The sequence below is a fragment of the Grampus griseus genome (assembly GCF_964374135.1).
Source record: "Grampus griseus genome assembly, chromosome: 1".
Classification (NCBI taxonomy): Eukaryota; Metazoa; Chordata; class Mammalia; order Artiodactyla; family Delphinidae; genus Grampus; species Grampus griseus.
The window spans coordinates 139,558,555-139,586,180 of record NC_139017.1 but is presented as its reverse complement, the minus strand read 5'-3'; the positions used below and the strand labels follow the sequence as shown (position 1 = coordinate 139,586,180).

General features: G+C 44.8%; 1 protein-coding gene across 1 annotated transcript; it reads left to right on the top strand.

Moving 5' to 3' along the window:
- Positions 1–1,168: 1,168 nt before the first annotated feature.
- Positions 1,169–27,310, top strand: SHISAL2A (shisa like 2A; the record flags this gene model as incomplete). Its single annotated transcript, XM_082667562.1, is given in 6 exon segments — positions 1,169–1,263; positions 5,173–5,261; positions 9,006–9,129; positions 16,583–16,722; positions 27,070–27,153; positions 27,156–27,310. Coding segments are annotated over 6 exon segments (687 nt in total).
- Between the last annotated feature and the right edge of the window lie 316 nt (positions 27,311–27,626).

Sequence of the window (27,626 nt, the reverse complement as noted above, 5' to 3'; positions counted from 1 at the left end):
AGGAGGTAGACAAAGGCAGTGTTTGTTTCCTTGAACTTTGGGGACTGGCAAACCCAGGACAAATCCTAGTTTCTGCCATTCCTGGCTGGGTCCTTGGGTGAGAAATTAACCTCTCTGAGGCTCAATATCTTTATATCTAAAATACCCATTCAGAATCATTCGTTCATTTATTTTATCTTTTTAACATCTTTATTGGAGTATAATTGCTTTACGGTGTTGTGTTAGTTTTTGCTGTATAACAAAGTGAATCAGCTATATACATACGTACATCCCCATATCCCCTCCCTCTTGCATCTCCCTCCCACCCTCCCTATTCCACCCCTCTAGGTGGTCACAAAGCACCCAGCTGATCTCCCTGTGCCATGCAGCTGCTTCCCACTAGCTATTTTACATTTGGTAGTGTATATATGTCCATGCCACTCTCTCACTGCGTCCCAGCTTCCCCTCCCCCCTCCTCATGTCCTCAAATCCATTCTCTACATCTATGTCTTTATTCCTGTCCTGCCCCTAGGTTCATCAGAACCATTCTTTCATTCATTTATTCGTTCTTCCTCCTCCCTTAACCTATATGGGTATGCAGATTTTGAAGGTGGCCAGCAGAAAGGACAATTAGGAGTTGAAATCTAGCCTGAACTCTACTTACTCAGCCTTGCCTTTGGCATAGAGCTATATAAAGCCAGAGGAAGGGACACTTTTTTTTTTTTAATATTTACTTATTTATTTAGGCTGCACCGGGTCTTAGTTGAGGCACTTGGGATCTTTGTTGCCACATGTGGGATCGTTTGTTGTAGCATGTGGGATCTTTTAGTTGCAGCCTGCGGGCTCATAGTTGTGGCATGCAGGCTTCTTAATTGTGGCATGCAGGCTTCTTATTTGCAGCATGCAGGCTCATGGTTGAGGCATGCATGAGGTATCTAGTTCCCTGATCAGGGATTGAACCCGTGCCCCCTGCATTGGGAGCTTGGAGTCTTACCCACTGGACCACCAGGGAAGTCCCAAGGGGCACTTTTTTCTGATTTGCACAAAAGCGCACAAAAGAACAAAGGTGGCACAAAGCAGCAGCTTGAGAACCAGCCCTAGACTAAGTGTGGTGAAGCCAGCACCGAGCAGGTATAACTTTTGTCCTAGAGGAGCCTATAGTCTGAAGTTGTGGTTCCTAAGTGAGATGATGGCACATGGAAGTGTTCAACAAATGGTACACATAGACAGAGCAGACGCTGCAATAAACAATGGTGCTTTCGGGGGCGGGGAGTCTTCAAGAGAGTATAGAGGATTTAGATAAGCAAAAGAAGGGAACTACATGAGCAAAAACTTGGGAGAGGAGGCTCCCTTCCCAGGTCAGATTGGCTGAAACAGAGGCTTCCTGTAGGAGAGAAGAGGCAGGTATAGTTGGAGACGTATGGAGAGTTCAGATTTTAGAGGTCAGACTAGAACCACTGGGGCTACTTCAACCGCTCAGGTCAAGACTTCAGAGGACCTCTCCGTTGATAAGTGTGTGATGGGAGAGAATCAAATGCAGAGAAAAAAGAATCATATAACTCTGCCTCAAAAGTCAAAAGAATTCTCTTCAGCATTGTACTGGAAATCCTAGACAGTGTAACAAAACAAGAAAAAAATAAAATGCATCAACTGGAAAGGAAAAGTAAAACCACCTTTATTCACAAGCAACATAATATGTTGCCTGTGAGGAAATCATGTTTTTTTCATGTTAACATAAAAAAATCCTTAGTCTATAAAAAAGCTACTAGAACTAATAACTGAATTTAACAAGATCTCAGAATACAAGGTGAATATAGGAAAATAAGTTGTATTTCTATAAATTGGCAACAAACAACTGGAATATCACATTGAAAATGTCATTTACAATAGCATCAAAAATAAGAAAAAGGGAAAAATTTTACAAAATGTGTAAAAGACCTGTACATGGAATAGTATAAAACATTGCTGGGAGAAATTAAGAACTAAATAAATGAAGAGATATATACCATGTTCATGGATTGGGAAACTCAATATTAAGATGTTAATTCTCTCCAAATTGATCTATTGATTCAATGCAATCCTAAACAAAATCCAAGCAGGATTTTTGGGGGCAAAATTGACAAGTGGATTCTAAAATTTATATGGAAATGCAAAGGACCCAGAATCATGAAAACAATTTTGAAAAATAAGGACAAAGTTAGGAGACTTATACTACCTGATTTTAAGACTCACTTACAAAGCTACAGTAATTAAGACAGAGTGGAACTGGCATAAGGATAGATCCAGATCAGGTCAATGGAATAGAATAGAGAATTCAGAAATAAATCCACACATACATGGTTAATTGAGTTTTGACAAAGGTGTCAAGTTAATTCAATAGAGAAAGGATAGTTCTTTCAAAGGATGGTTTTGAAACTACTTTTACTTCATATCTGGCACATAAATTAACTCAAAAAAATCAGAGGCATAAATGTAAAAGCTAAAGCTATAAAACTTTTGGAAGAAAACATAGGAGAAAATCTTTGTTATCATGGGGTCCGCAAAGATCTTTTTTTTTAAACTTTTTTTGGCCGCCCCCCACCCCCACCACATCATGTGGGATCTTAGTTCTCTGACCAGGGATTGAACCTGCACACCTTGCATTGGAAGCGTGGAGTCTTAACCACTAGACCACCAGGGAAGTCTTGGCAAAGATCTTTTTTAAATAGAACACAGAAAGCACTAATCTTAATAGAAAAAAAGTGATAAATTGAACTATCAAAATTCTTAATTTCGGCTTTTCAAAAAACACCGTTAAGAAAAATGAGAAAGAACACAACATTGTAAGTCAACTATACTTTAATAAAAAAAAATTTTAATGAGAAGTCAAGCTATAGATTGGGAAAGAATATTTACAATAATATATTGATAAAGGATTTGTATCCAGAATATATAAGAACTATTACAGTTCAATAAGAAGATAACCCAATTTAAAAATAGGCAAAACGGGGCTTCCCTGGAGGCACAGTGGTTAAGAATCCGCCTGCCAATGCAGGGCACACAGGTTCGAGCCCTGGTCGGGGAAGATCCCACATGCCGCGGAGCAACTAAGCCCGTGTGCCACAACTACTGAGCCTGCGCTCTAGAGCCCACAAGGCACAACTACTGAGCCCACGTGCCACAACTACTGCAGTCTGCGCACCTAGAGCCCGTGCTCTGCAACAAGAGAAGCTACTGCAATGAGAAGCCCGCGAACCACAATGAAGAGTAGCCCCCGCTCGCCACAACTAGAGAAAGCCCGCACCCAGCAACCCAACTCAGCCAAAAATAGTAAATAAATAAATAAACAAATGTATTTTTTAAAAAAATAGGCAAAACATACATTTTGCCAAAGAAGATACATGAATGGCTAATGAGCACATGAAAAGTTATTCATCATTAGCCATTAGGAAAAAACAAATTAAACCCACAATGAGATGCTACTTCACGTCTACAAGAATAACCAAAATAAAAAATACTGACAATACCAAGTGCTGGTGAGGATGTAGAGCCCTGACTCTGTCTCATACATTGCTGGTGGGGATGCAAAATGGTTCCAACCACACTCTGGAAAACAGTTTGGCAACTTCTTATCAAGTTAAACATACATCCACCCTATTACCCCAAAACTCCACTTCTAGGATTCACCCAAGGGAAATGAAAACATAGCCCCCCCCCAAAAAAATATATGCAAAAAATTTTATAGAAACTTTATTCATGATAGTACCCAGCTGGAAACAACTCTAATGCCTATGAACAGTTGAATGGACTAATTGCAGTATTTCATATAATGAGTATATTTCCAGGTACTCGGCAATAAAAGGAAGGAACTACTCCTACATGCAACAATTTCTGTGTATCTCAAAGGCACTGTGGTGAGCAAAATAGGTCAGGCACAAAAGAGGACATACTATCAGATTCCATTAAGACAAAAATTCAAGAACAGGCCGAATTAATCTATAGGAAGGGAGAGCAGAGACGTGGTTGTCTAAGGCCAGGCTAGGGGTGGGGAGGAGGGCTGACTGCAAAGTGGCACAATGGATGGTGACAAGTGATGGAAATGTGCTGTATCCTGACTGTGGTGGTAGTTACATGAGTATAAAGTCACCAAGCTGTACACTTAAAATGGGTATATTTTACTGTTTGTAAAATATACCTCAGTAAAATTGATTTTAAAAATAAAAAATCACAAGAGAAACAGCATTATATAGTAATAAAAGAAATTGGAAGAGGCTTCCCTGGTGGCGCAGTGGTTGAGAGTCCGCCTGCCGACGCAGGGGACGCAGGTTTGTGCCCCAGTCCGGGAAGATCCCACATGCCGCAGAGCAGCTAGGCCCGTGAGCCATGGCCGCTGAGCCTGTGCATCCGGAGCCTGTGCTCCGCAACGGGAGAGGCCACGAGGTCACAACAGTGAGAGGCCCATGTACCACAAAAAAAAAAAGAAATTGGAAGGAATCTGAACTTTGAAGAAAATGGATAATAAATTATCATATATTCACTAAGTGGAAAACTATATAGCAGTAAAAGTGAATGAGCCAGATTGAGCATACACATCAATATAGACAAAACTCAAAAACATAAGACTGAGTGAAAAAAATCAGGCTCCAGAAGAATACATGCAATGTGATGCTATTTATTTAAGATGTAATCACACGTAAAGCAATTTCATACATTGTTCAAAGATCCATACATATGTGATAAATGTATGAATAAGAGCATGGGGACGATAAACACCGAATTCAGGAGAATACTTATGTGGGGAAGGAGGAGTATGGAGGGCAGGAGTGGGGCTTCAAACAGGATTGATCAAATTTTTTATTTCTTAAATTTGAGTAGTACATGGGTGGTTCTTGTATTATTCTTTATGTTGTTTGTGTGCTTTAAAGATTTCATAGGAAGACAAACAAACAGCAAACTAACGAAAACCTAAACCCAAAGAGTGACCACTTAGAGTTGGGGGAGAGCCTAGCTGGTATCAGGAGATCTGAGCCTCAGTCCGGTTTGTCCCTGGATTTCATGTTCCAACGTGGCAAAGTCACTTCTCTCAGGATGAGAAGCAAGAGCCTCATTCTGGAAAAGAAGAGAAAGAATCAGTCTTGGGCAGCAGGGGAGTGGTGGTGCGAGGAACTGGCCTTGTGCTTAATGCACATCAGCGTCCTTTCTTTTCTTCTCCAGCTGTGGTGACCTGCAAGCTGGCACCGGAGCCGGGTCGTGGATGCGGAGAGCCATCGGGGAGGGGCGTCGGGCGGTTACAGCTGGAGGCAGTAGGGCAAGGGGAGAGGGGGGTGCTCCACTGCGTCCAGAGTCCAAGGACTCCGGGCAGACCCCTCAGTGAGTGAACCGAGTCCTCACCGCGGATTGTGCCCGGATTCTCAGCCTCCGTGGGCTTCAGTCACCGAGCTGCGCGGCCCACGACAGCGAGGGGCGTTTCTTTCCGGACCCCTGAGGACCGGGCTCCGGAGCAAAGCTGCCAGGTCTAGAGCGCATTGTTTTGAGAACCACGCAGAAGGAGCTTCCAGTTACTGTGACTCACTGGGTGCCAGGCTTCATGCCCTTCCATCTTCACTACTGCCCTAATGCAGAGAGGGAAAGTGACCTGCCTAAGGTCACACCGCAGGTGATTGTAGCTTATTACTTGTATATCCTTAAGCAAGTTACTTAACCTCTCTGGGTCCAGTTTTCCTATGGGTAGAGTGGGTGCAAAATTATGTGTGTATCTGGAAGACTCCATACCAAAGTATTAAGAGATATTTCTACCTGGTGAGGTAATGGGTGATATTTTTTCTTTGGGTTTATCTATATTTTCTAATTTGTTGTTTTATAATAAATATGTACATAGTTAATTATTTTTATTTTTATTAAGAAAGTAACACTGCACAGAGTTGTGAGGACTGAAGGAGACTATGAAAAGCACAGAGTTCTAGTTCACAGTGTGTTCTCCATAAATGTGAGTTCTCCCTGCTTACTCTTCCCTCCTACACTTTCCTTCCCCTCTGGTTGGAGACTCTGGGCCCCAGACCTCAGGTTGGGAGGAAGGAGGGGTCTATTTACTAGCTGTGTGGCTTTGGATAAATCACTTGACCTCTCTGAGTCTCAGTTACCTTCCCTGAAGAATGGGAAGAAAAACACCTACCTCAAAGAAAGTTTTCAAGGACTACATGACATGCAAGATGGGAAACTGCCTGGCACATAGTAGGTCTGCAGTAAGTGTCTGTAGGAAGAAACATGACACACATGATGAAGGAACAGGCATTAGAGTAGGTTCTAGACCAGAAGAGATAGAAGATTTTCACATAGATTCCAAAGAGCCCAAGGGGTCCATTGATAGAGTTCAGCATGGGAGAGGTCCATGAAGTTGTATTGAAAAAGATTACATCCTTGTTTTCACTACCCCTAAGTCAAATTTAGCATTCCCTTCTATCATGCATGTAAGCAACAAATCACAGTAGTATTAGCAGAACCTGTGACTTAGCCACCAATAGAAATCAGTTATTTTTGTATTGCATTACAGTAGCATTATCTTGAAATACTGTTTACACTCATTCACCATCTCAAAGTTACAATAGTTAATAGACGAATCTCTCTATCTCATTATTTAATATGTTAAAAAAGAACTACTTCACAAAATAACTATTTTGATAATGATTCTACATAATTGGTATCCTTTGTAATCCTAAGTAATTTACTTTTTGTAGTTAAAAATATTCTTCTGAATAGGGGACCATAGTTTGCATCAGACTGCCAGGGAGGACCCTTGGCTAGACAGACACGGATACTAGTCTTGCCTGGGCCACTGGCTGCTTTGTGACATTGGCCTTGTTATTTCTCTCAGGGGCCCCATCATCCCTGCTTGGCTCACTCCACAGGGTTGCTGGAGGAACAAATTAATTCTTGGCTGGAAAAGGGCTTTGGAAACTGTTGACAGCTTCCCAATTTTGCCAAAAGCCAGAGCAGAGTGCTTTGCACCTCACAGCTGAATCCCATGTCTCCAGGAGACCCCAATCCTTTCCACAGGACTCCACCCTTTCTCTTTGCTCTCCATCTAATAAAGAGGCCAAAGTGCACCTCCATTAAAGTAGTCATACAGTTCCCAGTTTCCAGAGATTCACAGCCTAGGGGAGGAATTTTCTGGAGGATAATAACAATTCCTTCCAGTTTTCATATTTGACCTTACAGTGACCCTTGAAGACACTACCCCCTCAAAACTCTTCCCTTCTCCTTCAGAGGGTGATCCCTCTGTGGCCATGGTCCCTGAATTTCCCCCTTCACTGCCGTGTCCTGTCATCATCTGTCCGACTGCCCCACTATACAGTGTTTCTCAAGGGCAGACCCAGATCTGATCTCTCTCAGGGGCCCCAGAGCCCAGGTCAATGGCATGGCACACATCAGTATCTGAGGAGCTGACCTGGATGAAGAAAAAGAACCTGAAGCACAGAGAGAAAAAGCAGAGAAGGGGTAGAGCTAGGGCTTGAGCCCAGATCCCCTGATGCCCATGATTTATCCCATACACACTGAAAGCAAGGGATGGAGGAATTAGGGACTCCCAAGGCATCACATTAGCTATTTCCTACTCTATCCACTGCTGTGAGAAATGAGGAGAGCTAAATATTTTGTAATCTTGAGTGAGTCCCTGCCCATCTGTACAATGGGAGGTGTCAGATTCAGTGGCTTTCAAACCTTTTTGACCTGACTCAAAATAAGAAATGCATTTTACATTGTGATCTGGACCACAGTACACAGAGACACATGTAAATGAAACAAGCATTTTATGGAAGAATACTTAACTTTGCTATTTGCAGTGCGCATTTTCTATTCCATTAATTTTTTTTTAAATGCCAGCTGTAACTCAGTAACTGATTACATGACCCATAGGTCCTTTTCAGCTCCAACACTCTGTGATTGGCTGAATGGGAAGTATTGACAACTAAAGTTCAGCTGTCCCTAGTCCTGGTTCAGTGTAATTGGGCCATACTGTGCACCTCTCAGAGCCTGGGTTTCCCCAGTGTACCCTGAGAGGACAGACAGGCAGTCTCCAAAGGCTTCATACAGTTCCTTCAGACTGTGGTTCTCTGATCCTAGTGAGAACACCGACCTTGTGATATGGAAATGATGTTTGAGAAGGGAGAGGTGTGTTGGCTTTGCTTCCTGCTGGGTGGAGTTACCATCTGGACATCCACTAGCCCCCCTTGTCCTAGGCCAGTGTGGCAGAGAGTATGAACAGGGGAGCGTGAACATGTCAGTGCATGAGTTAGCTGCTCAGGGAAAGGAAGTGTTAGGCAAGGAAGCCAGATGATGACAACATATAAAAGTCACTGGAAAAGAGGCTCTGCGAGAACCCCAGAAAGAGCAAGGGCTTGGGAACAAGACAGACCCACGTTAAAATCCCATGGGCTTTAAGAGCCCTGGAAAATGACTTTAATTTGACCCTAAGCTCTCATTTATAAAATGAGTATGAAAATCCCTGGTCCTCTGGGTTGTTGTGAAGATTAAGTGAGGTCGTGCATTGATCATCCCTATACTGACCCTACTGTGTGGTCCATGGCAGGTCCCCTGTCTGTGTCCTGCACTAGCCTGGGACTGCCCCGCACAGCGCCTAGCACAAGGGCGGGTGCTCAGCGCAGATGTGGAATTCAAGCCGGTGGCTTCGATTCCCGCTCTGCCACCCCGGACATGCGCTGTCTCTCTGAGCACCCAGCGCCCTAGTGTATAAACTGGGAACGTAGTGGGGCCTGTGGGGGACGCTGGCAGAGACGCGGACGGCTCCCTCCTCCCGGCTCCCGCCCGCCTTCCCGCCGCTCTCCACGCCCTCCTCCTCCCTCTCTCTCCCTCCTCCATCTCCCCTCCTGCCGAGCCCTGTCGGGTACCTGGTCGCCTCCCTCCGTCCTCGGGGACTCTAGGTCTCTAACCGCTGCGTCTCCGCGCCCCTCGCTGTGTCCTCTTCGTCTCTGCGTCAATCTCTGTCTCTCTGCTTATCTCTGCCTCTCTCCTTGTATCTTTCTCGGGCTCAGTTCTGTCTCCGTCCGTTCGTCTCTCGGCGGCCGTCTTCTGCTGCGGCTTCCGCGACCACAAGTACTGCTGCGACGACCCGCACAGCTTCTTCCCCTACGAGCACAGCTACATGTGGTGGCTCAGGTACCAGCCCTGGCCCTAATCCCACCTAGAACCCCACTCCAGTCTTAGCCCCCGTGCTCCATCCTCGGCCCAGCCGCCTGCTAAAGTCTCAGTCCTCATCCAGGTGCCCACCACAACGTCAGCACCGACACCCACCCAGTCGTTACCCTTTCAGGCTCTCGCCCTATCACCAACCCAGCTCCCCCTGCGGCCGCTTCTCCGCTCCATTCCCCCATTTTGACCCAACCATTATTCAGATCCATCCTTGAACCTCACACCAACTCTACCCTGAAAAACCTTCACTTCATCCCCACTCCAAACATCATCATCCACCACCCTCAACCCAAGCTCAAACTACATAACAAGCCCCAGCCTAACAGCAAACTCCCATCTTGCAGCCTTCACAGGATACCCAGACTCCTCCCTTATCCAAGTTCCAAACAGGGTCCCCCCCCAATGCCATCATCAGCCTCATCCCTGACCTAACCCACTCCCCAGTACTTACTCTATCAGCAGCCCTAACCTCCGCCTCAGTCCTCCCTGCAAGCCCACCTCAGCTCTCCTCCTCACCCCAACTCCAAATGTTATCTAGACCTACATTCAAACCTCACTCTCAAGCCTTAATACCTCACCTGATGCTACACCCCAACTCAACCCGAGCCTCAGCCCAACCTCAATTCTTTTGTTCCCCCTCATATTTAGTCATTCTTTCAGCCACCCCTTCCTGAGGCCTTAGCAATGCCAGACCCTGTGGTGAGTTCTGAGCTAAGGCAGAAGACCAAAGACTCAGAGTTGCCTCCAACTTCATAATGAGACAATGACATGATGCCACAGCAGAAGCCAGATTGGTGTAATTTGGGTGAATCCCCACCACAGGACGTCAGTTTCCCCACTAGTTCAGAGAAGCAGGTGGTTAGGCCAGTGCTGACATTCCTGGAACCCAAGTGTGGGACTGAGAGGGTAACAGGTCTCAATCTCTGTGAGTCTCCAAAGGCCTCACCCAGAGAACAGGACCTGACCCTGAGCCTGCTCTGGGAAACAGGCATCAGCGAAAATGGAGTGGGCTGCCTCAGTAGACAGCGATCTTCCTGTCTCTGGAAGTATGTGACCAGAGGCTGTATGCCTGCTGGGTGGGAAAGGACAGTCTGCCTCTGAAACCTCTCTGAGCCTCTCTCTTTTCATCTATCAGATGGGGAGGATGATTTCTGACTAGGGCAAGGACCAAATGAGATCAAGAGGTAAAATCAACGTGGCATATGCCACTAACAATTACAGATATTAGTTTTCTAGACTGCTCAATCTAATTCCAAAGGATTTTCAGATGGCCAGGTTTTCAGATCCTGCCCATTTGGCTGCTGTCACCTGGGGAATTATATTCATATATTCTCTGTTCATCCATATTTTCATTCATTCATTATAGCCTTTGCTTTGTGCCAGGTGCTAAGCTAGGCATTAGAGACACAGAAATCAATGATTCCCTCTCTGAGGAGTTAACAGTCCATTTAAAGAGATATGATGTGCATCTAAAATATAACAATGGAGTATTTGTTGAAGACCCACTGTGTACTTAGTACTGAGCTGAGTATTGAAATATGACAGCGCTGACCTCCCTTTGAGGTATGGAAGCAGTGTGGAGCGTTGGGGCTGGTTAGAACCTGGTCCAAACTTTGGCTCTGTCCCTTATTAGCTATGTGAATTTGGGCAAATTATCTCCGAGTCTCTTTTGTCATCTTTAAAATGGCAATAGTAATACCTGTCTCATGGAATTATTGTGAGGATTAAGTGCAATAATGCATGTGAAAGTGACTAGTGCATATAGTAGGTGCTCAATAAAAGGGAGTTCCCTTTCCCTGGTTCATAGGTGGGGAAAGTGAAGCTCAGAATATGAAAGTGAATTGTCCAAGATCTTCCAACAATGTCATGGTACACTGAGATTTAAAGAACATTACCTAACACCATCCAAGGGCTAGATGCATTCACACATTCACAACCCTGGCACATCTTCTCTCCATCTTACAGATGAGAAAACTTGAAAGAGGTTAAGTTACTATCTTAGAGTACCCCAGTGAGAGGAAGTGGCAGAACTGGGATGAAAACTCAGGCCTGTCTGGTCCCAAGCCCAGGCTTGAGCTGCTGCACAAATGTCTAAATCTAGCCTGGCTCTCATAACCCGCTCTACTCAGATCACTTGAAAAGATACTCACTGACCTTCTGCTGTCTTCTGGACACTGTTGTAGCACTTGGAGACACAGAGATGAGTAAACTCCTCAGCACCCAGCCAGGATCCCATCCCACTACTACCACCCCCTTCCCTATACACCCCTTGGGGTCCCTCTCCTTGCCTTGGACCCTCTTGAGACATAGAGTGCTTTAGTGGCTCAGACAGTGAGCTAGAGGGTTGGATGGGGTGATCTCTGAGGTCACATTGCATGTTGTGTGCTTCCATTCTATGACCCCAAGGGCAGCTGAAAGGTTCTGGCCTGCAGGGCTGACTCTTCCTAGGCATGGCTATAATATGGTTCATAAACATCACAGACAATTGTAAAGTGGAGGAGGGAAACTGGGGTCCTCAGGACATTAGGTGATCAGTATACTCCAAACCGTGAAACAACCCTTCCGGCATGGGATGTCAGAGCCCCTCCATTGCAGGGTGGAGCACATGTTTTGTTCTGGACTCCATTTGGCCCTTTTCATGAAAGCTGGCCCTTAAAAACATGAAAATCAGCAGGTAAACACTGTTTCCTTGGGTACTGCTCAAGAAGAATTGCTGTCTTTAAACGCATGTCTCAGGACTTCCTAGTGGCACAGTGGTTAAGAATCCGCCTGCCAATGCAGGGGACATGGGTTCGAGCCCTGGTCCAGGAAGATCCCACATGCCGCAGAGCAGCTAAGCATGTGCACCACAACTACTGAGCCTGTGCTCTAGAGCCCGTGAGCCACAACTACTGAAGCCCGCGCGCCTAGAGCCCGTGCTCCGCAATGAGAGAAGCCACAGCAATGAGAAGCCCACACACCGCATCGAAGAGTAGCCCTCGCTCACTGCAACCAGAGAAAGCCCACGTGCAACAATGAAGACCCAACGCAACCAAAAATAAATAAATAAAATAAATAAATTTATTTTAAAAAAAAGCATGTCTCAGGAAATGAAGACTCCCTGTGGAAAAGCAGCTGGTGCTATCACATGTCTGGCTGACTTTCCAAACATCCTTTATCAGTAGTTCTGGTTTTTTTTTTTTTTTTTTTTTGCGGTACGTGGGCCTCTCACTGTTGTGGCCTCTCCCGTTGTGGAGCGCAGGCTCAGCGGCCATGGCTCACGGGCCCAGCCGCTCCGTGGCAAGTGGGATCTTCCTGGACCGGGGCACGAACCCGTGCACCCTGCATCGACAGGCGGACTCTCAACCACTGCGCCATCAGGGAAGCCCCAGTAGTTCTGTTTTTTATCAGGATGTGAGCCAAAGGCAGCAGCCTTGCTGGAGGGCAGAACTGGCGATCAGGCACTGTATATACACTATCTCATTTAATCTTTATGGACACTTGGTGATATAGTAACTTTTATGAATGAAGAAAATGAAGCTCAAAAGGTGAAGGATTTTTCAACTTATATGTGAGAGAACCAGGATTCACACTTAGAACTGTCTGACTCAAAAACCCTAACAAAGGGGCTTCCCTGGTGGCGCAGTGGTTGAGAGTCCGCCTGCCGATGCAGTGGACATGGGTTCGTGCCCCGGTCTGGGAGGATCCCACATGCCGCAGAGCCGCTAGGCCTGTGAGCCATGGCCGCTGGGCCTGCGCGTCCGGAGCCTGTGCTCCGCAATGGGAGAGGCCACAACAGTGAGAGGCCCGCATACTGCAAAAAAAAAAAAACCCTAACAAATGTTAGACCATCCCTCCAGTTCTTTCCTAGAAGTCACAGTGGATTACCTATCTTTCAGAGTCATAGATCTGTGAAATCCTAGAAGGCTACCAGCTCTTCAATCCAATTTCCCACCATAAGCAGGAATCTCTAACTTCATTGAAAGGTGGATTCATCCAGGTCTTGTGCAAACCTGTCCGACAATGGGAAACTTACCACCTCTTGAGGCAGTACATTCACCATGGGAAAACTCTGATCATTTGAGTTCATCTTATATTGAGTACAGATTTCCCCCCTTGGACCCTCCCTTGTTGTTCCCAGCTCTGTCCTTGGAAGCTTGTTCATCCGTTCCCAGACAGACCATCAGACCAGTGCCCACTACCAGACTGACCGCTGATCTGGAATATATCCCCCCAGCTTTCTCACCCACTCCTCAAAGGATCCTACTTTTACAGGGCTTTTTCCAGCTAGGTGCCCATGGATGTCCCTTGTAAAGGGTGTGGTCCCAACCTGAGCACGAGTCTTCCAGATAACAGCCTTATAAACAGTGAGTGTATCTCAAGAAAGGAGATAATACTTAGTTAAATAGTAAACTAAAAATTAGTAAACTAGTCCTAAAGAACTAAAAAGTACTATATGCTCAATGTGGAAAATGTGGAACGGACAGGAGAAACAAAAAAGGAAAGCAACCATGAGAAATCCAGTGTCTTAGCTTGGGCTCCCCAGAAGACTTGGAAACAAGGATTTGAGGGCAAGTAGTTTTATGACCAGCAATCCTAGAAAATACTGGTACAGGGTGGGGAAGTGAGATGGGAAAGGGAAGGAGCTAATGATGGTGTTACCAAGCAAGTCACCACCAAGGGCCACCAGAGCTTAAACTGCTGAACTCTACCAGCCAGTGTAGAATATACTCTCAGAGTCATCCCATCTGAGGGCCAGGAAGCTGGGTAGTTACATACCAATTTCTTTCAGTCGTTGACTGTGTGCTGGTGGGAGAAGGGAGGCATTCATTTTCCTGTACTTTTGACCTGTTCGACGTGCAGACAGAGACTGTTCTGGGCCCAAGAAAGCCCTCAGACAAAGAGATACGTTTGCGGGCTTTTGAAACCCTGGCCAGAATATTCCACAACTGTAAGACCCAATGGGACACAGACAGGACATCCACAGCCTGTGCTACTCCCAGAGACAGCCCGTTAGCATTTTAGTGTATTTACATCCAACCTTACCTATGTTATGTTATGCATGTATATGTTATGTTTATGTTTATTTATTTAAGTTAGGACTACACTATATAATTAGTAGTGGGTCCTGCTTTTTTCACTTAACATTATCTCATCAGAATTTATCCTTACGAAATTGAGCTATTTGTAATGAGGTGGATACACATAGAGTCTGTCATACAGAGTGAAGTAAGTCAGAAAGAGAAAGACGAATACTGTATGCTAACACATATATATGGAATTTAAGAAAAAAAAATGTCATGAAGAACCTAGGGGTAAGACAGGAATAAAGACACAGACCTACTGGAGAACAGACTTGAGGATATGGGGAGGGGGAAGGGTGAGCTGTGACAAAGCGAAAGAGAGGCACGGACATATATACACTACCAAACGTAAGGTAGGTAGCTAGTGGGAAGCAGCCGCATAGCACAGGGATATCAGCTCGGTGCTTTGTGACCACCTGGAGGGGTGGGATAGGGAGGGTGGGAGGGAGGGAGACGCAAGAGGAAAGAGATATGGGAACATATGTATATGTATAACTGATTCACTTTGTTATAAAGCAGAAATTAACACACTATTGTAAAGCAATTATACCCCAGTAAAGATGTTAAAAAAAAAAAGAATTTATCCTTGATCTTAAATATTATTTGAAAACATGTTTTTAATGGCTCTATACTATTCCACTGCAGGGATATCCAATAATTTATTTATCCTTGGGAAAACACACTCTCCAAAGCTCTAAGGTGTTTCTGTTTAGTGGAAGTTAGCCATCAGCTAGCTGGGAGTGAAATCCAACAGAAATGGCAAAGGCAGGAATCTGAGGCTGGGGTCAGGGCTGGGGGTGGTGCAGAAAACCTGCAGGAATCACAGGCAGAAAGGGCACAAAAACAATCCTGGTGCTACCTTTCCCCTACTATTGGGAGAACATCCCACAGTGTTTGGTGCAAAGTAAGTGCTCAATAATAGTTACTAAGTGCCTACTATGTGCTGGAGCTTGTACAAGGAGAGAACAAAGCCAGTTAAACATGGTCTCAGTCTCCCTACAAAGAACACATGAGGAATATGTTGAACTTCTGTGCACCAAGAATATTACATATATCATTCATCCTCACTACCACCTGCGAGGTGCTGTGTTTTGATCATTCTCACTTTTCCGACAAAGAAGCTGAGGCTCAAAAGGCTAAGTAATTTCATCAAGATCTCACATCGAGTTAGGTACAGACCTGGGTCCTAAACTAGGTGGGTCTGTAAGAGTTCCAAAGCTCTCTGTTCTTTCCCTACCACATTGGGCTGCCTGACCAAGTAGGAAGTGCTAAAGGCCCAGAGTAGGTGTTCTGGCTGGGTGGGCCTGGCCTGGAAGAAGAAAGGAGAGAGAAAGAGGACCAAGGAAAGCGTTGAGGAGGAGACATTTGAGATGGGCCTTCAAGGACAGGTGAAATTCTGATGTGGGGGGATGATGGGAGAGATCATGTGAAACAGGAAAGACAGTGGACCCCAAAATGAGCCAGAAGGTAGTTGTATGGAGACCAGGTGACCAAGGCCTGACTTGGGGCAGAGGCAGTGAAGTTGTGGGGTGAGGGACCAGCAGCAGGGAGGTGTTCTAGACATGGAGTCCACACTGGTGTGATGACCCACTAGAGACTGGGTCAGAAATTACCTTGAAGCTGGAAGGACAGCGGGTATGGAACTAAGGCCTGCTATGTGTCTTGATTTTTGATAAATTTATTTATTTTTGCCTGCGTTGGGTCTTTGTTGCTGCGTGCAGGCTTTCTCTAGTTGCGGCGAGCAGGGGCTACTCTTCATTGCAGTACGCAGGCTTCTCATTGTGGTGGCTTCTCTTGTTGCGGAGCATGGGCTCTAGGCACGCGAGCTTCAGTAGTTGTGGCACGTGGGCTCAGTAGTTGTGGCTCACAGGCTGTAGAGCGCAGGCTCAGTAGTTGTAGCGCATGGGCTTAATTGCTCTGCGGCATATGGGATCTTCCTGGACCAGAGCTTGAACCAGTGTCCCCTGCATTGGCAGGCAGATTCTTAACCACTGCGCCACCAGGAAAGTCCCTTGATTTTTAAGATACAGCAGTGTGGGGAGGGCTCTTTAAGATCATCTCTAGCTTCCTGGGGTGGGAGCAAGTTGAGGAAAGGAGAGGAGAAGAAAGGGAACACATACTGAGTCCCAACTACATGGTGACACTGAGCCATGTCAAGTTATGTATGTGGTGAGTACTTGCCACATAGTTGATGCTCTTTCCCATGCTTAGGGCCAGAAAACCTGTTTAAGGCAAGGAGAGACGAACAAAAGTTAAAGTCAGCTGACTCCTATAACACCTACAATACTTCTCTTATAACAGGCTGCTTCCCAAGTCCTTTCCTGACCCTCTGCTCCCTTACGGTTTTCTCTCCCCAGTATTGGTGCTCTTGTGGGCCTGTCCATAGCAGCAGTGGTCCTCCCGGCCTTCATTGTCACCGCCTGTGTGCTTTGTTACCTGTTCATCAGCTCAAAACCCCACACAAAGTTGGACCCAGGATTAAGCTTACAGACTACAGGTGAGAAAGAGGTTACATGATTTCCTTGTATTCAGCAGGTTAGCACCTTTGCAGAGGGGAGATATTTAGAAATTATGTTCGGAACATTTGCCTCAAAAGTGTTTCTGGAATATTCTGAAGCAGCAGCACATTTCTCAGGAGGTTCATGATATGAACATTTCCATCCCAAACTCTTCCATGTGCTCATTGTTAATCAAAATAATTTGATTATAGTCAGCATCCTATTTGTTACAGGAAGATGTTATTAAACGTCCTACAATATATAGGACAGCACCCTACAATAAGGAATTATCTGACCCAGAATGTCAATAGTGCTGATGTTGAGAAACCCTAGAATAGAGACTCCAGAAACAGACTAATTAAAGAGTATAATAACATGAATAAAATGTTTAATTTTAAAAATGAGGGAAATATTGGCAAATTTGCCTACATCAAATACAAATAGACATCAAATACAAATAATACAAAAGATACCATACATAAAGTTAAAAAACAAGCAGTGGACTGCAAAGATATAAATACACACACACGGTCAATCCTAATTATTTGCAGATTCCATACTTGTGAATTTGCCTACTTGCTAGAATTAATCTGTAACCTCAAAAAATCAATACTTTCAGTGTTTTTGAGGTCATGTGCAGATGTGGATATACACAGAGCAACAAAAAATTTGAGTTGCCCTATCACACACATTCTCAGCTGCGGTTGAACAAGGAAGGCCATGCTCTGCCTTCTTGTTTCTGCTCTTATACAGTAAACAAGTGTCCTTTTCGTGGTATATTTAGTGCCACATTTTTATGATTTTTGTTGGCGGTTTCGCTGTTGAAAATGACCCCCAAATTAATGCTGAAGTTCTGTCTAGCATTCCTCAGTACAAGGCTGTCATGTGCCTTATGGAAAAAATACATGTGTTCAGTACACTTTGCTCAGACAGGAGGTATAGTGCTGTTGGCCATGAGTTAAATGTTAATGAATTAGCAATATATATTAAATAAGGTGTTTTTAAACAGAAACACACACAAAACAAAGTTATATATTGATTGACTGACAAAAATGTGACCAGAGGCTCACAGGAACCTAACTTTGTATTTCCCCAAGGAGCAATAATTCAGTATTCGCTAATTCAGTGTTTGTGGTGACTTTTTAGAACAGAACTACAGCGACTAATGGGAATCAACTGTATCTAAAATAGAGACAGGATTGATATCAAGAATATATAAGTATATCTTTGAACAAGTGAGAAAAACATAATCCACTAAAAAATACAAATGCCCAACACACATGAAAGGATGCCCAACCTTACTAATAATCAGGAGAATGCAATTTAAGAATGACATACCTTTTTTTAAAATGATTACATTGGCAAAACTCCAAAAATGGATCACATTCATAGTGAGAAGGTTACATGGGGGAATGGATACTCTCATATACCACCGATAAGAATAAATTGGTAAAACCACTTTGTAGAGCAATTTGGCACTATCCATTTAAACTAAAAATGTACATACCCTATAACTCAGTAATTCCACTTTTCTAATTACCTGCCTTGGAGATATAGTTGCACTAGGAGAGGACTTGTAAAGATGGATTCCATGACAGCTTGTCACACTGGAAACAAACTAAATGTCCATCAGTAGAGGAATAATAAAGTATGATACTGCAGTTAAAAGGAATGAATTCGCTCTAAATAGACCATCTCATTTGCTCTTCACAATAACCAGGCAGAGTACAGAACTTATTACTATCCATTTTACAGATCAGGAAACTGAGGCCTCAGTCACCTAGTGAGTGAGTGACAGAGCCAACTCCACCTCCACCTTCCTTCCTCTCCTTATCCCTGTGCTGAGAAAGGGAAGTCCCTACTTTATGCCAGATACCATTTGAAACTTTACATGCACTATCTTGTCTAATTTTCCAAACTACCCCAGTGAGGTAGGTGTTATTATCACCCATGTTACAGATGTGAAAACCAGGTTCCAGGGAGGTCAGATAACTAGCCCAAGGGGTCACAGTTTGTAAATTGCAGAGCTGGAATTCAAATATGTGTGTTTTTCTGCCTCCAAAGTCCTACTCTTTCTACCTCACCAGGCCAGGTGTGTGGGGTGCTTCTGCTTGTGCCCTGCTCCCCTCATCTCTCCCCACCCTATGCCCTGTAGCCTTTCTAACTCAAGGGAACACAGTTCACCTGTCCGTCGATCCTGTGAATGAAAACCACCCTCCTGCTTTTCACTGCTCAGCCACCAGCTGGGTTATTCAATTATTCAGTCACCAGGGTTTGACACAGCTTGTGTTCTTGCTATTTGCTTCTTATTTTTCAGATGGAAAATGCATTTCCTGACTGTTCACTAAATGACAGTTTTGGGCTCTCTCTGCCTTTTGCCCAAACTCAGCTCTTAGCACCTCCCTTTTTTCTTCATTAAGTGCTGTCCTCTCCTTCCTCTGAACCCACAGCATCAACCCAGGAGCCTCTTGTCCCTCCTGCATCTGAGACGTTTACAGGCCGCTACCTTACACTAATCAGAGCTTGCCCCCTTACACAGACTTTCATCTGTTTCCATCTCCTTCTCTGGTAGGACATGTAGAGAGATCATTAGCCCCATTTTACAAGGGAGGAAATCAAGGCTTAGCCAAGGGAAGTGAATGGCCGAGTCTACACAGCTGGTGAGCATGTACTGCTGGGATGTCAACCCCGATCTCCCGACGCTAAAGCCCACACTCATTGCACAGGGTACCTGGGGTCCTGATCTCTGAGTCTGGGGGCAAGGACGGGATGGGGAGTTCCTTGGCAAGAGCAGAGTGGAAATAGAACAGAGCTTCTGAAAATAGGCTCCTTCTGCTGCCCAGATGGTCTGTACTGTCCCATTACCCCCACCCTACCCCATCCCTCAAACTTGGGATGCAACGAAGACCATAAACTTTTTTCTTCTCGTACTTTGTGAGGAACTAGCTTGATCAGAAGGCTGACCGAGCTTCTACGTTTGTGCTAGGCACTATGCCAAGGACTTTAAACATATTATCCCATTTAACCCGTTCAACTACTCTACCAGGTGGTTATTATCAATCCTATTTTACAGATGAGGTGAGTGAGGTAAGTGTGGAATGATATTCCAACCTAGGTACCTTTAATAAGAGACAAAAAGTGGGGGAAAAAAAAAGGAAGACAAGAATTCAGTTCTCATCCTCCTCTGAAAAGTGTTGGTGGGGATATCATTAATCAGCCATTCTCACTAATTCATAGGGCTCCTAGAAATCAAGTCTGATGTTCTCACTGTATCAATGGGTTGCTGAGGCCCAGAAAGGGACATGCATGTGCCCAAGGTCACCCAGGCAACTGGCCAAGCCTTTGCCTCCTGGGCCAAAGAGCTTTTCCTGTAGCAGGCGCTCTTACCTTCCAGGTTCCACTTCCTCAGAGCCCACTGTTTTTTGTTTTTGTTTTTTTTTTTGCGGTACGCGGGCCTCTCACTGTTGTGGCCTCTGCCGTTGCAGAGCACAGGCTCTGGACGTGCAGGCTCAGCGGCCATGGCTCACGGGCCCAGCCGCTCCGCGGCATGTGGGATCCTCCCGGACCGGGGCACGAACCCGTGTCCCCTGCATCGGCAGGCGGACTCTCAACCACTGTGCCACCAGGGAAGCCCTGCTTTTTAATTAACCACACTTGGGGAGATAGTACCTATGACCCAAACAAGCCTCAATGATGGGTCAGTCTTGACTCATCTCCAAGCAGGGAGAGAATCTGAGAACTCCTTTCCTGGCTGGTCACTACAGGCTAAGACCCCAGGTAATGGGGGGACTGGCCAAAAGGTCCCTGGAGAAAGGTAGGAAACACAACCCTGGGCTGGGGTGTCAGAGAATCTGGCTCTAATCCTGGCTTTGTCACTCTCATTGTGTGGCCTTAGGCAAGTCACTTCTCTCTGGGCCTCAGTTTACTCTGTAAAATGTGTACAATAATACCCACCAAGAAAGCTGTAAACCTAGAGGTGATGCTTACATAGGAGCTACTTAGTCTCTGATACATGGTAGACTTTTAACAATGAGTAACCTCATTTTTATTATTATTAGGCACTTAGATTTTTACATGTTAGTCTCCTCAACCTGTCTGTTAATATCTCAAATATAGGAACCATGTCTTAAGTGCCTTTGTATCCCCAGCACCTAACAGAGTTCCTAACCTATACTAAGGGTATGCTTGCTCTGTGGAAAGAGCCCAAGCTTTGGAATCGAGCAGAACGGAAAGTGTATCCTGGATCCAATACTTAATACCTGTGTCAGTGTTAACCTTCTCTGTCTGGGCCTCAGTTATTTATCTATAACATGGAATAATAACATCCACCCTCAGAGAGTTGTTAGGAGAATCAGATAAGATTGTTGTACCGGTGTGTTTTAGCCAAACATGGATCTTATTGTAACTTGAAAATTGAACTTTTTATATTTGCCTTTAGGCATCCTCCTCTCCAAGTGCCTCTTGGCTAGCACCTTTATAAGATAGAACTCCCTCCCCCAGGCTTCCGGCACCACTGAGGGACTTTAATAACTTTCATTATATATTAGCCAGAGGAAGAGGCAGAAATATATATGCGTACTCAAGAGTTGGACCATTGCCTATTCTGCTGGTTTCCCTGGAAGGGAATTGAAGGGTTGTGGAACTGAAGGCCCTGGGATACATATGTGAGGGAATCCGTGGGATCTGGGAAAGATAATCATATAAAAAAGACATGTTGGGTCCACAAGTTCAGTATGAACCTGCATTGTGATGTATCTGCCAAAAAAGGGTGAGTGGAAGCTCAGATTACATTAACAGAATTAGAGAGTCTGGAAGCAAGAGAATGATGGTCCTTTACTCGCAGTTGAATAGAATGCATCAGCTGTCACAGCTCAGAGGTAACATTTTAGCATCCACTCCACAGGTTCCCAACTTTGGGTTCCAAATATATCACCCAAGGGTCCCCAAATATAGCAATGAGGATTCTTGAGCAATTTCCAATATTTCAAAGGTTTTACTGGGACCAAGTTTCTTTGTTTTGAGCTAGAATTATGTTAGTCCAAGGAGGGTAATTAGCACGGGCTCTTTCCTGCTAATCAGAACTCTTTAATAGAAAATGGGAGGGGGGGAGCTAGTACCTAATAAAGGCAGTCTATTATACAGACAGAATCCTTTACAATTTGGAATTCCAGGGAAAAGAAAGAGAAAAACAAGACCAGCCCTACTTTCTACCCCATTTTATAGAATAGTAACTGAGATCCAGAGAGGAGAAGAAATTAGCCCAAAGTAGCACAATGATTTAATATCAGAATGAGGATTTGAGCCAAGGTTTTATAGCTCCTAGAAGCCCAAGGATTCCCCCTGAGCCCTGACTGCCAGCTGCTCAGAGACCCACTATTTCAGAGGAACTTTGACCAATCAGAAGGTGATCAGAGACAGGTGACCAGCTTGGTCTGAGAAACAGATTATGTGAGTATCGGCTGAAGAGCTGGGGACATTTGGCCTCAAGCAAAGGAGTCTCAGGGTTCACGGCCTAGGACCTCCAGTCTCTGCAAGGCTACCCTGGGGCACGAGGAAGAGACATTTTGAGAGAAGCCAGAGAACAGAGTTGGGATCAGTGGGGGAAGCCTTAGGAAGGCAGATGTTGATTCAATAAAGCTGGGTCTTTCTTAGAATAAGACCTGAAATACTTTTGTAAAGCGGGCCCTCATCACCATAGTCGTATTTAGTTCATCAATTGTAACTCTTGGTTTAAAAAAAAAAGAGCACCCCCAAGCCTGGAAGGTAACCAGGAAAAGGCTAAATGTGGGATTCAGTGAAAGAGATTCTTGCATTGAATAGAAGATTGAACTAAATCCCTGTACCAAATGGAATGCCTTAAAATGCAAGCTTAAATAACAAAGGATCCCAAAGAATCTGCAAAACAGGCACAGAGAGATGCACAAAACAACCTCCCAGACCTAATAAGTGCATTCAGCATGGTCACAGTATGTAAGGTCAGACCCAAACATCAATTGTATTTATATATACCAGCAACACACAACTGGAGACCAAAATTTTAAATACAATATCATGTATAGTCACTCTGAAAAAAATGAAATGCTCTGGTATAAAACTAACAAAACATGTACAGGAGCTATACGATAAAAAATACGAAATGCTAATGAAGAAAAGCAAAGAAGACTTAAATAAATGGAGCTAGAACACATATTAAAGCCACAATGAGACACCACTTCTCATCTATCAGAACCCTAAAGTAAAAACACTGACAATCCAAAGTGAGGACATGGAACGACTGGATCGCTTATATACATACTTCTAGTGGGAATTAGAATGGTATAGCCACTTCCGAAGACAGTTTGGTGTTTTCGTAAAGTTAAACATACTTACTACATGTATTAGTTTCCTATGGCCACTGTAACAAATTACCACAAACTTGGTGGCTTAACATAATAGACATGTATTCTCTCACAGTTCTGGGGGCCAGAAATTCAAAATCAGTTGTGCTGGGCTGAAATCAAAGGCTCCATGGGCGAATCTGTTCCTTACCTCTTCCAGTTTCTGGTGACTGCCAGCATTCTTTTGCTTGTAGCTGTATCACTCCAATCTCTACCTCTGTCTTTACATCACTGTCTGTGAGTGTCTATCTCCCTCTGCCTTTCTCTCTCTTTTTAAAAAATATTTATTTATTTATTTGGTTGCGCTGGGTCTCAGATATAGCTCGCGGGCTCCTTAGTTGTGGCTCGTGGGCTCCTTAGTTGTGGCATGCATGTGGGATCTAGTTCCCTGACCAGGGATCAAACCCTGACCCCCCTGCTTTGGGAGTGTGGAGTCTTATCCACTGCACCACCAGGGAAATCCCTGCCTTTCTCTTATAAGGGCACTTGTGGTGGCATTTAGGGTCCATCCAGATAATTGAGGATAACCTCATCTCAAAAGCCTTAATTTCATCACATCTGCAAAAACCATATAAGGTAACATTCACAGATTCCAGAGATTGGGACATGATATCTTTGGGGGTCACCATTCAGCCCACTGTACCATACAAAACAGCAATCACACTCCTAAGTGGTCCTAGAGAAATGAAAATGTGTGTCTGCACAAAAACCTATATACAAATGTGCATAACGAATGAACTGTCAATACACATAACAACTTGAGTAGATTGCAAGGTATTAAACAGAGTGAAAAAAGCCAATCTCAAAAGTTGTACATTGCATAATTCCATCTATATAACACTTCTTAAATGACAAAATGATAGTGTGGAGAAGAGGTTAGTGGTTACCAGAGTTAGGTTTAGGAGGAAGGTATGACTATAAAGGGATAGCATGAGAAGGTTTCTTTGTGGTGATGGAACAGTCCTTAATCCTGATTGTGGTAGTGATTATATAAATCTACACATGTGATAAGCTTTCATAGTACTATACACCAAAAAAAAAGTCCATATAAAAATGGGTAAAATTGAATAGGATCTGTAGTTTAGTCAATTGTACTATGTCAATGGCAGTCTCCTAGTTTTGAAATTACTCCATGGTTATGTAAGATGTTATCATTGGGGAAAGCTAGGTGAAGGGGACAATGGAACTCTCTACTATTTTTGTAACTTTTTGTGAGCCTTAAATTATTAAAAATAGAAAGTTCAAAACAAAACAAAAAAGGAATTTTTTGGCTCTGTAGATGAGAAGTCCAAAAGTAGGATGAGTTTTAGGAATGGTTTCAATAGAAGTTCACAATGTCCTCATGCTTGTGGCTTTTTCCTCTGAGATTCTCTCAGCTCTGCCCTCCATCTTGTGTTGGCTTTCTCCTCAGACTGATTTTTCCCATGGTAGTAAGTTGGCTGCCAGCAGTCCCTGGGACTGTGTGCTTTTTGTTCCCATCTAGCCAGGAGGAGAAAGAGGGAGCTATCTCTTCCTTCAACCAGGAGGGAAAAAAAGGCCTGACCTCTACCCTGATTGGACTACCTCAGGTCCTGTGCCAACCCTAAACCAATCACTGAATCCAGGGAAATGCTATGCACTGACTTCTCATCCCTGTAGCAATGGAACAGGACTACTTGATGGGCTGGGATCAATCAGGGTCCCCTGCTGGAGCTGAGATGGGGCCAATCCTACCCAAACATAATTGCTATTACTGGGTGGGAATAGGTGGAATGGATGTTGTATAGCCAAGTCCAATGTCCCATACAGCCTCCTTTTTTTTTTTTTTTTAAATTTAATTATGTATTTATTTTTTGCTGTGTTGGGTCTTCATTGCTGCGCGAGGGCTTTTCTCTAGTTGCGGCGAGCGGGGGCTACTCTTCGTTGTAGTGCATGGGCTTCTCATGGAGGTGGCTTCTCTTGTTGCAGAGCACAGGCTCTAGGTGCGTGGGCTTCAGTAGTTGTGGCACGCGGGCTCAGTAGTTGTGGCTCACGGGCTCTAGAGCACAGGCTCAGTAGTTGTGGCTCACGGGCTTAGTTTCTCCACAGCATGTGGGATCTTCCCGGACCAGGGCTCGAACCCGTGTTCCCTGAATTGGCAGGCAGATTCTTAACCACTACGCCACCAGGTAAGCCCTACAGCCTCCTTCTTGAAATTCACTCTTTCCTTGGTTTCAGAGGCACCATTCATCCTCGGTCTCTTCCATCAATGGGTTTTAAAGCATAAGAGTTTTCTAGACAAAGAAGGTATAAAATGTCATTCCAGGCAGAAGAAACAGTAAAAGCGGAGACCCATAGATGTGAAGGAATGGATCCATTCAGGGAAAAATGAAATTTTGGTATAATAAAGCATAGAGTTCTTGAGGGAAGAGTAGTAGTAAAAAAGCTAGAGAAGGGGTGATGGGGCTAGTACATGAAGAACCTTGAATGCACCTCAAGGATCACAGGTAATGGGAAGACATTGAATGCTTTTGAGAAAGAGCAGTACATGGACTCACTTCACCTTAGAAAGATCTCTCTGGACTTCCTTAGTGATGCAGTGGTTAAGAATCTGCCTGCCAATGCAGGGGACACGGGGTTCAAGCCCTGGTCCGGGAAGATCTCACATGCCGTGGAGCAGCTAAGCCCGTGCGCCACAACTACTGAAGCCCGCATGCCTAGAGTCCGTGCTCGGCAACAAGAGAAGCCACCGCAATGAGAAGCCCGCGCACTGCAACAAAGAGTAGTCCCCGCTCGCCACAACTAGAGAAAGCCCGCGCACAGCAACAAAGACCCCAAACAGCCAAAAAAATAAAATAAATAAAAAGATCTCTCCAGCTATAGCCTGGAGGGTGGACTGGAGGGGACCCAGCCGAAGGCTGTTTTTCCTGGGCAGAAGAAAATGAAAGCCTGACCTAGTGTGGTGGCCTTGAGGATGGAGAGAATGGGTGGATACGGTAGATAGTGATTTGGTGGAATCAACAGGACCTGGTGAATTGCTTGACTTTGGAAAGGGGGAGGGGGAGGAGGTGTGAGAGTTGACTCACATTTCTGGCTTGAACACTTGATATACTTTTTATCCAAGAAGGCAGAAATGCTTAATTGTGTGAAATGCTCCCGATAAGCCAAGGGAGACAATAACTTATAAGTAACCATGGGATTCAGTACCTTCTGTTGAGGGCAGAAACCGAGTAAGCTGCAGCAGAATAAGTCATGAATGGGAAGTGGGATATGATAAGGCCAAGTGAGCTTCCTATCAAGCTCAGTCATAAAAGGGGGAGAGGATTAAGCAGCCAGTGAAGAGACTCATGAAATCTATTCTTAAAGCAGAGAATAATACATGCTTTTAAAATTTCCAGCACTTCCCTGCAGGCTAGCTGTGTAGTAAGCCTGTATCTTCACCTATAAAATGAGTGTTTGTTTGTTTGTTTTGTTTTGTTTACATCTTTATTGGAGTATAATTGCTTTACAATGGTGTGTTAGTTTCTGCTTTATAACAAAGTGAATCAGTTATACATATACATATGTTCCCATATCTCTTCCGTCTTGTGTCTCCCTCCCTCCCACCCTCCCTATCCCACCCCTCCAGGCGGTCACAAAGCACCGAGCTGATCTCCCTGTGCTATGTGGCTGCTTCCCGCTAGCATATATACACTACCAAATGTAAAATAAAATGAGTTTTTAATAGTACCTACCACACAGGTTTATGGTGAAGGTGAAGTCTTCATATGTACTAACAATTGTTTATTGTCTGTCTCCCCCATTAAACGTTAAGGTCATGAGAAACATTGACAGCTCCTAGTTCATGATGTGGTATATTGTTAATGAATATTTGTTAAATGAATGATGCATTTAAGACTCTGAGCGCAATCCTGCCCACGGTAAGCACTCAGGGGAGTTCAGCGCGTATGATCCTGATGGAGAGAAGGGCTGCAGGAGGAAGCCCCATGCCCTCGGCTTGCTGTTTTCCAGACCCTGATGAGCTACTGCCTGACCGCCAAGGTGGGAACATGGGCAATTCAGTGGAGGTGCCAGGAGTGAGCCCTCTCGGGCAGAGTCACCCTTCCGGAACCCATGGCCGGACTGCAATGGAGAGCAGGCTGTGGACCCCAAACGCCTCCTCCAGCACTGCTTCATGGCTACAGTGATGGCCGGTGACATTCTGGGCAGCCCTGAGGAGGCCCCTGTCCCCAATCTAGACCCAGCTCCATAAACACCCAATAAATATTTCTACACCATCCTCTTCTGGATTCTCTCTTCTTGGTAAAAAGGTGGGGCTGGGGATAATCAAAGGGACTTTGGAACCTAGCGGCATAAATGAGGGCTTTTCCAAGCAAACCCACTCAGGTCTTACTGTGGATCCAGCCATAGTGCTCTGCCTGGCCCACTGTGGGCCGAAGGGAGTTTAGACACGGGTCCCCGGTAAAATGGTCGTAACGACTGCAGGCGAGCAGGGAGAAGCCTGGGGCCTGTGGCGGCTCAGAGGAGCCCCTCGCCTAACCTGGGGAGTCAGAGAATTCGGACCTGGT